Source organism: Arvicola amphibius, chromosome 2, assembly GCF_903992535.2.
Source record: "Arvicola amphibius chromosome 2, mArvAmp1.2, whole genome shotgun sequence".
Taxonomy (NCBI): Eukaryota; Metazoa; Chordata; class Mammalia; order Rodentia; family Cricetidae; genus Arvicola; species Arvicola amphibius.
Window position 1 is genome coordinate 13,507,575 of NC_052048.2, and position 16,390 is coordinate 13,523,964.

Genomic DNA, 16,390 nt, shown 5'->3' on the forward strand with positions numbered 1-16,390 from the left:
GCTTTCTCAATGAGTTATCAAGACACATCCTCCTGAAGGAGACACATCCCATGACTGTCATAGGTCCTGCCTCCCTAGTGACCTTTCTTTCATCAGGTTTGGCCTTCTGATTGCTGATTGTTCCCAACACCCTGCTCCCCCTGCCTCCCCCCCCCGCCTTGTTGCCTTGCTTCCAGTAAGTTACCATATATCCCGGTAAGAAAGCCCAGATTTGGAATGAGAAAAAGAGATTCACATAGGCGTTTCCTGTTGCTTTGTTCGTGCATATCACTCTTTGGGAATCCTTTAACCTCTCTGAAGTTTCCCTTCCCCTCTGAAAGACAGCAATTACAATAGCCATGCCTACCTCAGGGGAGGTGAAAATCAAAGGAGAGGAGGGATGGATGCAGGCTTTGCATAGCTTAGCATAGCATGAATGTTAATTATCTTTGTTGGGGTTTGAACATGGTGGGGTAGGACGCCAAGGCAAATCTTATAAATGCTGGTCTTGCAGAGAGAACTGAGCACACTGGGGATTTTACCATATATACAAACATGAATTGCAGCTGAACTTGGTGTTTATATTTTTCGAAGCATATTTGTTTCCGATCCGGTCTGGATTTTCTTCCAGCTATTTACTAGCCTTGGACCAGTTCTCAGCTCTCTCTCTCTCTCTCTCTCTCTCTCTCTCTCTCTCTCTCTCTCTCTCTCTCTCTCTCTCTCCTCTCTCCTCTCTCTCCTCTCTCTCTATCTCTCTCTCTCTCGTCCTCTCTCTCTCTCTCTTCTCTTCTCCTCTCTCTCTCTCTCTCTCTCTCTCTCTCTCTCTCTCTCTCTCTCTCTCTCTCTCTCGCTCTCTCGCTCTCTCGCTCTCTCTCTTTCTCTCTCTCTTCTCTGCTTTCTCTTGTATATCATGAGAATAACTGAACGCATTCCCAAGGCGTATTGGCAAGATCCTTTGAAGCAAGGCGTAGAGAACACTGACTAAGTGATGCTTTTTAGTCAAGACGGGACTTAGCTGAGCCTGCAGGCCTGGCGCTGAGCAAGGTTGGGGTTGTGGGGCGCTAGGCTGGCAAGCTGGTCCAGCAGGGGGCGCCCGAGCGCCTCACTGCAGCATCCCGGCGGCGGAGCGCAGCGGCGGCCGCCAGGAACTCGCGTCCTGCCGCAGTCTCTCGGCAGCTAGTCTGAGCGAGCGCAAGGGAGGAGACCCCCGCCCGGCCACCACACTTGCAGCCGCAGTGACTTCCACCCGCGATCGCGGCCCCCGGCTCTCAGACGCCTCCCGCAGCCAGGGTGGGTCAGCGTGGGAGGGCTTCCCGGTCTCCGAGGCCGGATTGCGAACTTAAAGAGGACCGCGGCTCTTTTCCCCCACGGCCTGGAGAGTGAACAGGTGAGTGACACACACGTGTCCAGGTGGCTTCCTGCTGACAGAGTGCAAGTCCCCGAGAGCTCGACCCCTGGGTGCATCCTCCTGGTCGCGGGGTCCTTCGCCAAAGGAGACTTTGTGGTTTTCTGAGAGGGATGTGGTCGCCAGCACCAGGCTTGACAGCGCGTCCTGAGCTGACGGCGTCCTTCTGACGTAGGGGACATCTGCTCCCTGCTGTGGAGCCCGTAGTCTGCACAAGCTGAAGTCCCCGGGGGAGGGGGGGGGGGGCTTGCTCCTGGTTGCAGACCTGTTGATTTCAGGTTAACGAGATAGCCCGGGGGCTTGCACAGTTACAACCTCTTTGCTCTGAGTGTTGCATTGTGATAAGACGAAGGAAAATTCCTAGCAGAGAAACTGAGAAATCTTGATTTCAGGAGAGGTCTGGCCCAGAGGGAAGCGACCTCACTCCCACCATCAGACTGGTCTCATTCCTGTCCTGTACAGCTGCACTTGATTTTTTTGTTTGTTTGTTTTTTAGGAGACCATAAAAACATTATAATGTAGTTATAAAGATGCACCCAACCCCCTCAGAGGAAGTGGAAAACACTGACCTTGATAAGCAAGGGCTGGGAAATGATTTATTGGGAGCAAAACCTTTTGATAAACAAACAAATGCATGAATGAAGCTTTAAAAATTCAAGAAAAAAAAAATTCAAATGGTCTAACAGAATCCCCCCTCTTTGGTATGTATGTACTTGTTTGGAGCGTGGCAATGAATGAATTCTTCAGTAGTACCAAACCAAACAGCGATTTTTCTCTCCTTTACCCTAATATTTGCTCTAGCGGCTTTATGTACAGGAAAAAAAAAAAAAAAAACCTCTGTCTTTTATCTCCTAAATATTTAGGTGTGACTTTATGATTGGAAATGACAGGAACTTGAAAGTCGTTTGTTTATTTGTTTGTTTTGCCCCACTAAAGCTCTCTGCTCATAGAGTAAACTTCTGACCATGGTAGGAAAGAGTCCCATGTGTTAGAACCAATGAGTTTTCTCAGATCTGAGGGATAGAAGGTCTCTAGTTACTAACTCAATAACATGTGAAGGCATCCCTAGGGGGTCAGTTTTGCATCTTCCTTTTGATTTTTCTAAACATATCATGAGCTGACAGTGACCAGCTGGATCTTTATCATGTTACAAAGGGGGAAAAATTAACCCACATAATTTCTCTTTCACATATAAAATCCATGAGCTTCACAGACCAATAGGAGGTGCTGACTTGGTTTGACACTTTTTTTTAAAAAAATACATTTGATGGTTACTTTTATGAAGCATTAATCAAGAATATAATCACATTTAGATACAAAGGAATGAAACATGAAAGAAAAATTATTATTTATGAACACTCCGGATATAAATATGCTCTATGTTTCAAAGAAATGCAAGTCAACAGCAATTCATAAGTTAAAATACAGCTAACAAATTTAATGTGCAAATCTTAAATATAAGGCTTTTTCTTAGTGGATGCATCTAAAACGAAGGATAAGGAATATTGTTTTGTTTTGGCACACTGTCTGCTTAGGTGACCTGGGATAGCCTGAAAGTCATGATGTAGCCCAAGATGGTCTTGAATTCAAGATCCTCCCACTCCGTCTCCCTAACGGAATGCTGGGGCCAGCACTAAGGAGATACCTCTTTAACCAAAAGGACGGGGGCAGATTTGTAAGATCTTTGAGAACCACAGTGAAGGTCTTGTTCTCAGTTCCTGTTTGGAGCTGGAAGAAACACTCACCCCTTCTTCCTTCCGAAGCACCCACACATAAGAAACTTGCGCATCAAAATGTGTTAGGTCCACATTAATGGCTCAAATACATAAGAGGGAAAATAGGAACTAACTCCTTTTGTAGAATATGCACTCAGAGGAAGATCTGTTTTCTCTTTCCCTTTCTTAGACTGTTTTATAAAATCTGTTTATCCAGTGTTTTGGATATACAGGATCAGTTAACATATTTAGGAAACGGATTCTGAGATCGTGGTTGAGAAGGGTTCTTTAGCTCAGACTGGTCTCCGGTTGGCTGTGCAGCTGAGAGTGACCTTGAACTTCTGAACTTCTTCCTCAATTCTGGGATTACAGGTGTGTGCCACCTCGCCTAGCACAGACAGAACTTTACAAACTAGAACCGTGAATGAATTCTGAGCACTAGCACCTCCGCGTTTGACATACATAAAAGTGAGGTTTTGAGTTGGTGTCCCAAGCCTTGATGGAGAAGACCAGATAGGAGGAGTCCTTAGCCCGTGGGAAAGATGGAAGGCCTCCTGCAATTGGCTGTGCTGGTGACAACCACAGCGAATTTATTGGAACTTTTGTTGTGACAGTTTGTCAGGTTATATGTCAGATTGTGAAGAAGGGAGCCCCATGTTTTTAGTGTCATTAACACAGAGAGTGCCTGGGGACGAGTGTGCCTATGGTGAGAAGGGGAGGGGAAAATCAAGAACGGAAGCAAGTGTTGTTCATCTGCTGTGTGTCCCCTGAAGAACGCCTGAACAGCTGGCCCTCATTTTCCTAGAGGATAGAAGCCTAGGATGGAGCCGTGTCCTAAGGGTTGTCAGGCTACACAAGCAGATCTGACTGAAAGAAATGGCTTGTTGTTATGGAGAAGAACCAGGACATCACAGGCAGAGGTGACAAGGAGACACATCATAGCCCAATAACAGTGGGTAAGGAGGTTCTCCTAACTGGAAAAGGCTGTCTACAAACGACACTACTTACAAAGGAAGTAAACTGATCTCGGCTCCCTGGAATTGACCAATCAGACACAGAATGGTTAGGAAATGGAGGAAAATAGCTGGGAGAGTCCCTTGACTGGTCCCCTACCCAAGGCCTTTCCCAAGTTTACGTTTCCTAGATACTAAGAACCCAGATGTTGAGCTGACAGTCTAAGCTGTGACAGAGATGCTTGCCTGCCAGCGTGAGTGAGGCCTTCCATTCAAATCCCAGCACAGCATAAAGTTTAGTCAGTAAGAACCCCAGATGTCATGACTAAGCAGGGGCCCATATACAGTTAGCAGAGGCATGCAATGCTGTGTGTGCCATTAAAATCGACTTCCCTGAGATCCTCTTTAAAGAGGACTCTGAATGTGGAACATACACCATACCTTTTGTGCACTACAGTATAACACCCAGAAAAGCACAGAAGTATAGTTTGGATATGATGTATTTGCTGGCTTTTGAACCATATGTATCTGGGGCATAATTCACCCTGTGATCTAGTGTGAACTGAGATGAAGAGGCAGTTGAGTTGACTAATACGAATGTGTTTTGTTCATTAAAGAAATCCCAGCATGCTTCTCCCCATCCTGTGTGTGCCGGCTGGTTTGTGTGTCAAGTTGACACAGACTGGAGTCAGCAGATAGGAAGGAGCCTCAGTTGAGGAAATGCCTTCATGAGATCCAGCTGTAAGGCATTTTCTCAATTAGTGATCAATGGGAAGAGCCCAGCCCATGGTGGGTGGTGCCATCCCTGGGCTGGTGGTCCTAGGTTCTATAAGAAAGCAGGCTGAGTAAGCCAGGGGAAAGAAGTCAGTAAGCAGCGCCCCTCCATGGCTTCTGCATCAGCTTTTGCCTCCAGGATCCTGCCCTGTTTGAGCTCCTGTTTTGACTTCCTTCAGTGATCAACAGCAATGCTGAAGTGTAGTCTGAAGAAACCCTTTCCTCCCTGACCAGCTTTATGGTCACGGTATTTTGTCAAGAAAATAGAAACCCTAACTAACACAATGTGTGTGTATTTATATGTTGAGGATTTATAAGCAGGTGCTAAATGTGTTTATTCACTTAGCATTTATTAGCACTTATGTCAAGAAACAATCTAATCAGCCGGGCGGTGGTGGCGCACGCCTTTAATCCCAGCACTCGGGAGGCAGAGGCAGGCGGATCTCTGAGTTCGAGGCCAGCCTGGTCTACAAGAGCTAGTTCCAGGACAGGCTCTAGAAACTACAGGGAAACCCTGTCTCGAAAAACCAAAAAAAAAAAAAAAAAAAAAAAAGAAACAATCTAATCATAGAAAACATAGTAGAGGAAGAATTTTGAAAGGTGATACTATGTGTACATATATTTTAAAACCAAAGAGCTCTAAATTATTTGTTTAAAGAGTTGTTATGTTTCTAATTATGCATATGTGTGTTTGAGGTGTGTGCACATGACTGATGCACTCATGGAGGCCTGAAGAGGACTTTGGATCCCCTGAAGTTACAGGCAGTTGTGAGCCACCCAATGTGGGTGTTGGAAACCAAACTCAGGTCTCCTGAAAGATCAATATTGGCTCCTAAGCAGTAACCTATCCCTGCAGCCCCAGCTCTAAATTCTGAGGTCCCCACTGTATTGCTAAGCAGTTTAGAGTGAGCTACTATGTATGGCCCTCTCTCAAGGCAGTCGGGAAAACTGCACTAGGAGATGCACCGCTTGTATAACTGGTTTGATGGTCAGCGGTTAACTGCCAACCTGATGGAATTCTGGGAATCACCTGGGAGATGGACTTTTGGGCCTGCCTATGGGAGGTTATCTTGATGGCATTGGGATAGAAGGTCTCTCTCACTGTGAGGTGAGCAGCAGCAGTGCCTTGGTACCTAGTGTCTTCCAGTTGGAGATCAGCTGTGACCAACCGCTTCACACTCCCACTGTCTGAACTTCCGCCTGCCACTGTGCGCAACAATAAACCCTTTCTCCCTCAAGTTGCCTTTGCCATGGTATTTTATGACAGCTAAGGCAGGTGTGCACCTGACGTTCTACAGATATGGGTCCATGGCTCACTTAGAATTCCTACTCTCTTCTTTTAAGGATTGTGGACTCTTTCGTGTTTGGCGATGGCACAACAGTGAACCTAAAGGCTGCCTGCCACCAAAGCTGTCTGCTCACATCTGGAGTCTGAACAGGAAATCCCGTCCCCACCAGTCATGGCTAAGAGTGCAGAGGTCAAACTGGCCATATTCGGGAGAGCAGGCGTGGGCAAGTCAGGTGAGGTTCTTCTTGTGGCGTTTATAGGATCTGTGAGTTTGTCACAGCTTTGGAGGATGGAGCAGGTAAGTGGTCCTGTTGTCCTTCCTCTGTCTCGAGGTTTTATTTTTCACAACTAACTCATGAATTCTGCTAATTTATGACAAAATAAATTTGCTGATAAAGTACAAGGAACTGGATGGGTCATAAACAGCCTCCAAAAAAATCGAATTGCAAAAATTTCGTAAAATATCTCTTCTTTTCTCGCTGTGGAAGATCTCAAGGGGTCGATTATACGTCTCATCTGTTTGTGTAGTCTCAACAAAACGGGCCAAGGTCAAGCAGATGTTGGGGTCCCAGTAAGTGCTTGCTGGATGAATCTATCTCTGTCAGTAACACAGAGGTTTCCTTGCCCAGGGCTTCTCTAGCAGGAGGAGAACACTGGGAAAGCAGGCATGCAAACTTGCAAGCAAGAGGGCTCTTGCCAGGCCTCTGGAGTGAATTTAAATTCGCAATTCTGATGAACAGCAATGATTTAGAGCCCTCTTTTCTTTGCTGGTGCTAAGGGGCTGAAAGCCAGGACCCTGTACAAGCTGGGCCATCGCTCTATCCCTGAGCCCCAGTCCCGGTCCTGGGGCCCTTGAGACAGAGACTCACAAACAGGGACAAAAATCACCTCTTCCTCCCTGTGCTTAGAATGTAGCGTGTGCTAAAGGAGCTGTCCCCCACTTGACTTCAGCAGTGACTGTGACAAGGACTTGCTTGGTGTCTCATGGGAAGGGACCAAAACCACACAGAGCTTTTGGCTGTCAGCAAGGCCACAAATGCCTTGGTGCCTGTGAGTGGGTAGACAGAAACCTGCCGGGAAATAAACCGACTAATCCCCACACAGGTAATCTATATGCTCTTAAAGAAATGCGGGCTTGCATGCCCTCCCCCCCCCCCTTCTAGTTCTGTGGCCAGCCTCCTTCTAATCGTCCTCCTGGCTGTTCCAGCAGTGATCTGCCCTGCTCTGAGTCTTGTCTCTGTTGGGTTTTCTCGGCTTTTTCTGCCACCTTGCTTCTCCTCTTCTGTTCTTGCCTCTGGCAGAATCCAAACAAGGAAAACAGCAAGCGGGGACTCAAGATGCTCAAGCCCCTCCCCTTTAATCTCCTTTGGTTTCCCAATGGCGTGAGAACCTCCGTCTGTAGCTGGTAGACGGATCTGGAGAATGAGGAAACTGCCCCAGGGAGTGTCTCGGGTGGAAGGAATAGCATATGTGGGATGGATAGAAAGAGAAAGGTGCGGTGCGCGGGGTGGGGAGGCAGGGGAGGGCTCTTGGGAAGACCATGTTGCCAACGTTGGCTGTGTTTGTGTGACTGAGGGGTTTGGCCGGCCATCCGTCTCTCTCTCTCTTTCTCTTTCTTTCTTTCTTTCTTTCTTTCTTTCTTTCTTTCTTTCTCTCCTTCTTTCCTTCTTTCCTTCCTTCCTACCTTCCTTCCTTCTTTCTTTCCTTCCTTTCTTCTTTTTTCTTTCTTTTTTCCTTCCTTCCTTCCTTCTTTCCTTCCTTCCTCCCTCCCTCTCTCTCCCTCCTTTTTTTCTCTTCCTGCCTCCAACAAGAGGAATAAGACGAAGAGCTCCTCTAAGACTTTCTGCATGGTTTGAAGAGCTGAACACAGGACTGGCAAGGTGGCTGGGAGGGTCGGATGGCTTGCTGCTCAAACCTGAGGCATCAGAGCTAACTCTCCAGCCCTGGTTTAAAAGCTAGGTATGCTAGCATTAGCGCATCCCCAGCCTTAGCTGTAGGTGATGGAGGAGGATGGCCGGGCCTTGCTGACAGCTTGCCTAGATCCAGGCACCATGAGGCTTTCTAAAAAAAAAAAAATAGATAATAAGAAAACAGAAAACCTGGAGCCATGCTGGAGCCTCTGAACATCCCACACACCACACATCCCAACAAATAAATACACATTCTAATTTTAAAAGTAGTATAGAGAGAAGACGCAGCCCCGGGAAAGAAGCGCTTGGTCTGTGAATGACCATTCAAGTGCGCTGGACCCTCCTATTCAGGCTGACCCACCACCTCAACGGTGCCCTCAGTGTCCTTTGTGAACCTCCAAAGAGCTCTCTCCATTATTCTAGCACCGGTTCCCATTACTCCCTCCTGAGTGGGCTTTCCCTAAGACACCTACCTGTGTCCAGCCATCTTGGTCTTTTCTCAAGTTTAATGGATTTAGGCACCGTGATTCCCATCTCAACTTTTTTGCTCATTCATTGTTTAAACATTTTGACCTGCCGCTGTAGCCATTCCCACAGAAATTGTCTCTGCTGAGGTCATTCCCACAATCCCCAAGAAAGCAAGTCAGCAAACCTATCATCCCATGATCCTCTACTACGGAGTCTTTTAATGACTGCATGCAACCCCTTGCCAACCTCTTCGCAGTGGGTTCGGGGCATTACCCTCCCTCCTGCCTTTCTGAATTCTTCGATTGACTCTAGCCAGTTGTGCTCTTCCTGCCTCTGACCTTGGGTCTTCTGGGGTCTGTGTGATAGTAAGGCTCCCAGATTGTTCCCATTTCCGGTGGGTAATTCTCCACATCCAGGGTAAAGATGGTGCCCGCTCTAGAGCAACAACTTTGGATGAACTGAGCTCTTTTATTGTTCATATTAAAAGCAGAGGTCAAAACTGCTCAGGAAGGTCCCTGCCAGCTCTTCACCTTGATTGTGAATAAATAAGTCTTCTTTTGGAACCAGTTTCTCCATCCTTCCTGCATATGTCCCTCCCATGGTTCACACATGACATTATAGTGTGTGTGTGTGTGTGTGTGTGTGTGTGTGTGCACGCGCGTGCGCGCATGTGCGTATGTATGTGAGAGAGAGCCCGTTTGTGGAGGACAGAGTATTTGTGGGAATGTTGTTCTCTCCTAAAGGAGAGGTTGGAGAAGGGAGTTGAACTCAGGATGTCAAGCTTGGTGGCAAACCCTTTTACCCAGTGAGTCGTCCTGCTGGCCCAGGTCCGACCACTTGTGTTTCCTTCCCTGGCAGTGAAATGGCAATGGCCGACAACCTGTCCTCAGCATAACGTGTTAGTCTCTATAGGCAACTGTTTTCCTATTTCAGCATTTGAATGCTTTCTTGAGACCGGAACCACGCCCCTCATTGAGAAGGCAGCACAGTCTCACGTAGGCCTGGGAGACAATTCTGAACTTTTCCACATCTCAGTGGAAACAACCACAGTCTGATCTCTCAGTTTAGAAAACACAGTGTAGCAATACTGAGCTCATGTTTGCTCTAGTTTCTTAAACTGTCCCTACCTCCCTTCTGCCTGGTCAGGATACTTACTACAGAACCACCCTCTGACCTTAAAGACTGTGTTTGTCTTATAAGTTACCTTTGCTCTTCTGCCCGCGCCCCCCCCCCATGTGTGTCTGTGTGTGTGTATGCATGCAACAGTGTGCCCACGCAGGCTCATGCACACATGTGTGCATGCATGTGGAAGTCAGAGGTCAACCTCGGATATCTTCAGTTGGTGCCCGTTTTGTTTCATGAGACAGTTTCTCTTGGTGACAAGGAGTTTGCCATTTGGCTAGGCGGCTAGCCAGCGAGCCCCAGGAATCTGACTTTTTCTACCCGCCCCAATTCTGGGATCACACCACCAAGTCAGAGTTCTGAGTCTGGAATCCAAGGTCTTCTTCCTTTACACACAAGGTCTTCATCAGCTGAGCCATTTCCCCAGGCCGACTGTTCCTAAGAAACCCTACATACTGGAGTGTACTGTAGTCATGACTTACTCAGGGACCTCCAGAGCCTAGCTGTGATCCTCCCTTGGGTCCACACAATCTAATCTTTGTCCTCCCAGGGAGCCATTGGAGTCTGTAGAGACTGAGCATCCCTAATTTGACTTGGTCTGAATTGTTCGAGGGGCTTCAATCTCACTTCACCCCACCGCTTTCTCACCCACTCACCGATGGATTGGTACCTGGGGTATGTAAACCACATTCTCCAGGTACTAATAGGCATTCATATAATTTTGAGTCTTGAGCTCTGGGCATGAGTTGTGATGTTCAACTTCCAAGTCTTCCCCCCCCACCCACCGTATTTGCTCTGTGAACTTGGCAGTGTGAGGCAAACACTCATCAATTCTTTAAGTTATGGGAAAAACAGTAGTGCCCACCTCAGTTATCAATAGACAGAGTCATTACATGCCAGTCTTTTAGTGCAGATCGTGGCACATAGCAGGTGTGTATGTATTATTAGAATGTTTCATGAATGCTTTTGATTTCTAAGTTCCCTAATTCTGTAGTGAGGAGCAGCGGGCTGCGTTCCTGCCGCCCGGATCCCGGCTGCCTGGCTAGTTTATGCCCCAAAATAACAACACACAAATTATATTCTTTTAAACACTGCCTGGCCCATTAGCTTCAGCCTCTTAACTGGCTAACTCTCACATTTTGATTAACCCATATTTAGTAATGTGTGTAGCACCACGAGGGGTGGCTTACCGAGAAGATTCTAGCCTACGTCCATCTTGGGTCGAAGCTTCATTGCATCTGACTCACTTCCCTTCTTCCCAGCATTCTGTTCTGTCTACTCCACCCACCTATGTTCTAACCTATCAGGCCAAGCAGTTTTCTTTATTAATTAACCAATGAAATCAACAGATTGATAGAAGACCCTCCTCCATCACCCTAATGAATAAATTAATTAAAAGTAAACATCTATGCTGCTGGGTATTTTATCACTGAAAACTGAAAAGCTAAAGTAAGGTAAAACTATATTCTTACTCAGCAGTACCAACATATGTATACATACAGAGAAGGTTGAGGGAGAAACAGAGGGAGAGAGAGAGAGAGAGAGAGAGAGAGAGAGAGAATTCTCTTTTATGAGTCCAAGGTCTAGTTCATGTTAATTACAGCTAGGCCTCTGATGGTTGTAATTCTACTTAATGGCTTTATATTAAATCATGGGAAAATAATCAGAAATAAGTTAGTTTCACCAATATATTGACACTCTTCCATTTGAAAGCACTTCTGGTATGTAGTAGAAGACTTTCTAATTCCAAGTAATAGATTTGGTCTTCTGGGTTTACAAAAAAAATTGAACAGAACTTTCTAGTTGACGGATTGCCCATGGAAGTATCAGCAGGGGGACAAGCTAAGAACGTGCTAATTACTAGGGTATACATACCAATAACATACAGAGGGGCATGCATACGACACATATGTGACTGCGTGCACATGGCCTGGAGGTTGGCACAGCCTCTTTAGCGGGTCTGGTTTCACCATGCAGGCTTGTCTTTACATGAGCTTGCTGGTTGAGGGACAGACAGCACGCTGAGCATGGTGTGCGTGCGTGTGTGTGTGTGTGTGTGTGTGTGTGTGTGTGTGTGAGAGAGAGAGAGAGAGAGAGAGAGAGAGAGAGAGAGAGAGAGGGCTATGCTTCCCCAGCTTCTGCCCCTTTTCCTTCCCTAGCCAATGGTAGACCATGAGTAGCATGGCCCTCACACTTCCCTTCCGAGTGTCTCAGTCTGTATTTTGACAGGCTCCCAGTAATGGAAGCAAAAAAACCTGCCAAAGCCCGAGAGACACCAGACACACACTTTATTAAATGCTTCCTAGAGTCACACTGTTCAGATTGGAGCAAGTGTGGGAAGGGTTGATAGAAAAACAACTGAACATTTAAAGCTGGTTTCACAGTTGACACCGTCCTTTTCAGAACTGAAGCACTCTGCACCACCACAACGTGTATCTCCTGAAAGGGGGCCGGTCCAATAGACTGAGTAATGTATCCTCTAACTCAAAACCCAACTGACGCGTTCATCCGTGGGAGCCTAAATTTGTCTACTCGGATTTCTGGGCCACAGACTGGCTGCCAAATGGAACCCACTTGTGATATTTTCATCCCTTGGCTCAAGGGCATTTTTCTCCTTGTTCTTCTCTGCCTCTTTTTATTTTAACGAAACAGCAGTTATTCTTATGTATTTTACTTTTTGGATATAGGGTCTCATGCAGCCCAGGCTAGCTTCAAATTCATTATAAAGCTGAGGATGACCTTGAACTCTGGATCTTCCTGCCTCTGCCTCTCACGGACTGGAAGAGAAAGTGTGAGCCACGTGCCACCATGCCCAGTTCTATGTGCAGCGCTAGGAATGAAACCCAGGACTTGATGTGCACTAAGCACAGACTCTGCCAAGTGAGTCACATCCCCATCTCAGTGATTCTGACTTCAGATGGGATTTTTGCGGTACACACTAAACTTTTCTGAAATATGTGTGCCCACTATGACCAGAATTTACTTGAGAGTCCTGCATACGATCAGGTCAGTCTCAAGAACTGGCTAGAGTGTTGACCAGTGAAGTGCCCTGGGTTCTCCTGTTTCTGCCTTTGACCCTCAGAGTGGGGATTACAGGGGTCGGCCCCCACACTTAATTTTTAATATGAATGCTAAGGATTCTAACTGTTCCTCATGCTTGTGGAGCAAGCATTGTCCATATGGAGCCGTCTCCACAAGACATCTCCTCAAATAGTCACCAGTCCTTTGTGGTGAGAATATGTAAAATTGTCCTTCAGACATTTTGAGTCATACATAATTAACTTATTAATAAGTTAGTAATAAAGTCACCTTGTTATAAATAAAATATTAACGTCACCATGGCGGGTAATATGCCACCAGAACTCGTGTGTCCTGAATAAATCAAACTTGGTACCTTTTGATCAGCACGGCCCCTTTCTCTAGCCACACCCCTGCCCCGGCCTCTGGTAACTAACACTTCTTCTGTTTCCGAGGATGGGTTTGGCTCTTTTATGTTTTCTGTGAAGATCAGCTGGTATGGCCTTTGTCCTTCCGTGGATGACTGTTCTTCCTATGTATAAAGTCCTCTGGTCCGGCAAGGTTGTCTGGAGGACAGGATTCCCTGACGCTGGTCGGGCTGCAAAGTATTCTGTTGTGTAAATAACCCATCTTCTCTGTAACTGGCCATTGGTGATAAGCCTGTTTGACTGTTTAATATCCTGCTGATTGAGAATAATAATGCTGCGATGAATTCGGGAGTGCACGCACAGATTATATAATCTTAGTGATAGTTTTTTATTATTAAAGAAAAGGGTGGTTTATGTTTCCTTTTTCTTGTTTAAGCACTTGCAAGGTGTGTGTGTGTGTGTGTGTTTGAGTATATGAGTGTATATATCTTTTTTCTGTTTGCTTCTTCTTTTTGTTTGTTTGTTTTTGTATTGAGACCAGATCCCTGTACACAGCCCTGGTTGTCCTGGAACTCACTCTGCAGATCAGGCTGGCCTCAGACTCACAGAGATCCTCCTTCCTCTGCCTCAGGAGTGCTGGGATCTAAGGTGCACACCACCACGCCTTGCTTCCTTCAGAGTGTTGCAAGAAGTGAGGTCCATTGATGACTCCTATAGTTAGAGGTCAGAAGAACTACTTTAAAAGGCTTGGGCCAAAGAGAGGGAAGCTGCCTGCAGACATCTGAGTGGGACTAGGAAAAGCTAACTTCTGAGCTGTCAGAGAAGCTTGTGTCTTCCTACATCTGTACAGACAAAAAAAGCAAGAGAATACAAACGGATCTGTGCGTTATCCATCTGAACGGCACCAAAACGATAGTGTCCAGCCAAAGGACTCACTTACGGATGCGCATAAAGCCAGAGTTCTGTCTAAGTTAAGGCCTGCATGGCCGTTCTTGCCTGCCCAAGCAAGGACAGAGTAGCAGTTTCTTCTCTCTTTGCTGTTATCGCAAACATCACCAGAAGCAACTCAAAGGAGGAACAACTTATTTTAGCATCCAGGTTGAGGAACGGCAGCCGTTCACTATGGCCGGGAAGCGTGGCAGCCGGAACCTGAGTTAGCTGGCCACTGCATCCGCAGAGCTCCGACTGGAATCAGGGCCGGACTGGAAGACCTTGGGTCCTGCCCCTTCTGACCCCACTGTTCCTCTGCGCTCCAGTGAGACTCCTCTAGTGGCTCCACACCTTTCAAATCAGTGCCAGTGCTGGTGACCAACTGTTCCCACACACATGCCTGTGGGGGCAACAGAAAAGTACTCAGCCTGCAACCGGAAGAGGAGGAATTAAGAGCCCCAGGGAAAGAAAAGCAGCAGGAGTTAAGTGGTGAGCAGCAGCTAAGGGCTTCGTGAGAGGCAGGGATCAATTCCTAGCTAAGCTTTCCTCTTAGGAAGAACTGTTACAGTGTAGAGTGCAAATAGCTTTCTTTCTTTCTTAAATGGAGCTAAGAACAAGAAAGAGGCAGAAAGATACATTTATGGAATAAAAGATATAGGGTAACAAACTGAATTAAATCATGAACTCATTTTTTAAAAGTCAAAGGGACGTCTCTCTATCTCTATTTATTCTGCTGTAATATACATTGCATTCAATCATTCTTTACTTTTAGTTGCCTGCTATTGAACAGCTACGTGTCAGGCTTTTCGTTGCTTCCGATTGAACTTGACATTTTTTTCTTTGCCACTGATGAGGACTAACTTTAAGACGAGTGAAGAAAATTTTGAATCATCCCTTTTATTCTCTTGTTATTCTTGGTATCTCTCCAACTTATGGGTTTGGGGAAATAAGCCAACTTTTCAAGGTGGTACTGGCCTTGAAGCCAAAATTCCAGTGCAAACGCATCTCTGCAGCTCCAGCTGCCTTTGAAAATTGATGTGGTTTCTGGAAGAAAAAAAAAAGAGCCGTAATTTCTTCCATCCCATTAAAAATAGGAGTGCAATATTGCAGAAGCCAGGCAATCTGAAGTAGGTAATTGCAGCATACGTAAACAGATATGCAAAGCTGATATACATATACATGAGATGCAAATGGAGAGCCTGGTGGTCATGCAAGCAACTGGCTGGTGCCAGAGCTGAGACTAGAACCCCGGTGTAGAGCTTTACAAGCTCTTGGGACTGTTTTCATTTTGCCACATCCAACTCTTTTCCATGTTCGCTCAAACATTTTCTCTTACAAAATGGAATGACCATGGGAATTTCACAATGCGACCTTCGCAATAGCCAACGTTTAGGTTTACGAGAAATTTCCAGTGAATAGGCGGTGTGTGGCAACCTTTCCTGGGAGTGCCAGGTGTGTTGTCAATCGCTTGGAGTACATCCCTTCCAGTAACTGGAGGAAGACCACCCACACTAGCAAGGTCACCTCCTTTCCTTCAAGTGCCTGAGTAGGTGTCGAGTATCTGCTCGGCTCCCGTGTAGCCCGTTGGGGTCCACACAGTTTTGTGCTGCAGCGCCACCCCTGCTGCGTGATGTTTGCCCCTTTGGAATCAGAGACGTTTTAGCCTCTACTCGTGGCATTGCACAGAGCGTGTGAATGCCCTCTTCCCTCAGTCCTTTCTTTCCTAGTCTAGTGACAGTCACTTCGTTCACTCCCCAGAGAGCAGGCTTTTTGGGTCACAACCTGCTGACCTGCTCCACCTGGTTACTCTGAAGCCCCCAGGCCTAGGATGGGTCGCAGCCCTTGGAGAAGTGGTTGACCCGAAACAGACCAGAGACAGTTTTGGCTTCTAGATACACACCCTGCTAAGACATCCAAAGGTCACCGCTGCTCTCGAGGTGGCAGGAGATGCGATGGTGGCTCATGGGGACTTCACTGCAAATGAAGGCTTTGGGGTTTGCTGTGTGTGGTTTGGGTTTTTAATGTATACTCTCGCTTGGCTAAATATTCCCTAAGCAGGGTGTGTGCGTTTAACCCAGGAGGAGAAGTTTATTTTCACCCTTCTAAGTACTGTTTTGTCAGATTTAATGGGTTCTTCTGTCTGTTGGGGGCCTTTCTGGTCTGAATATGTGCTGTCCTTCCTCGGTTTTCCACCATCTTTTTGTTTATTTGGAAAGATTACAGGCCCCTGTGTGTGTGTGTGTGTGTGTGTGTGTGTGTGTGTGTGTGAAGGCCAGAGGAAGCTCTCACACCACCTTTCTTTTAAAACAGCCCCTCACTGGTCTGGAACGCATAAAGCAGGGTCAGCTAACCAGCCTGGCAGCCTCAGGGATCTGCCTGCCTCCTCTGTAATCCCAGTGGTGAGGTGGCAAGCTCACACCACCATGCCTGGGTTCTGGGTGCTGAGCCCCGATCTTTTTT

The 16,390-nt window shown here is 46.7% G+C and overlaps 1 protein-coding gene across 1 annotated transcript in view; it reads left to right on the top strand.

Moving 5' to 3' along the window:
• Positions 1-1,151: 1,151 nt before the first annotated feature.
• Rerg (RAS like estrogen regulated growth inhibitor) overlaps positions 1,152-16,390 on the top strand; it is a 110,021-nt gene continuing 94,782 nt past the window's right edge. The window contains exons 1-2 of the mRNA XM_038319883.1: positions 1,152-1,366; positions 6,171-6,347. Coding sequence (XP_038175811.1) covers positions 6,287-6,347 — 61 coding nt within the window. The 5' untranslated portion in view covers positions 1,152-1,366; positions 6,171-6,286. The remainder of the gene's footprint in view (positions 1,367-6,170; positions 6,348-16,390) is intronic.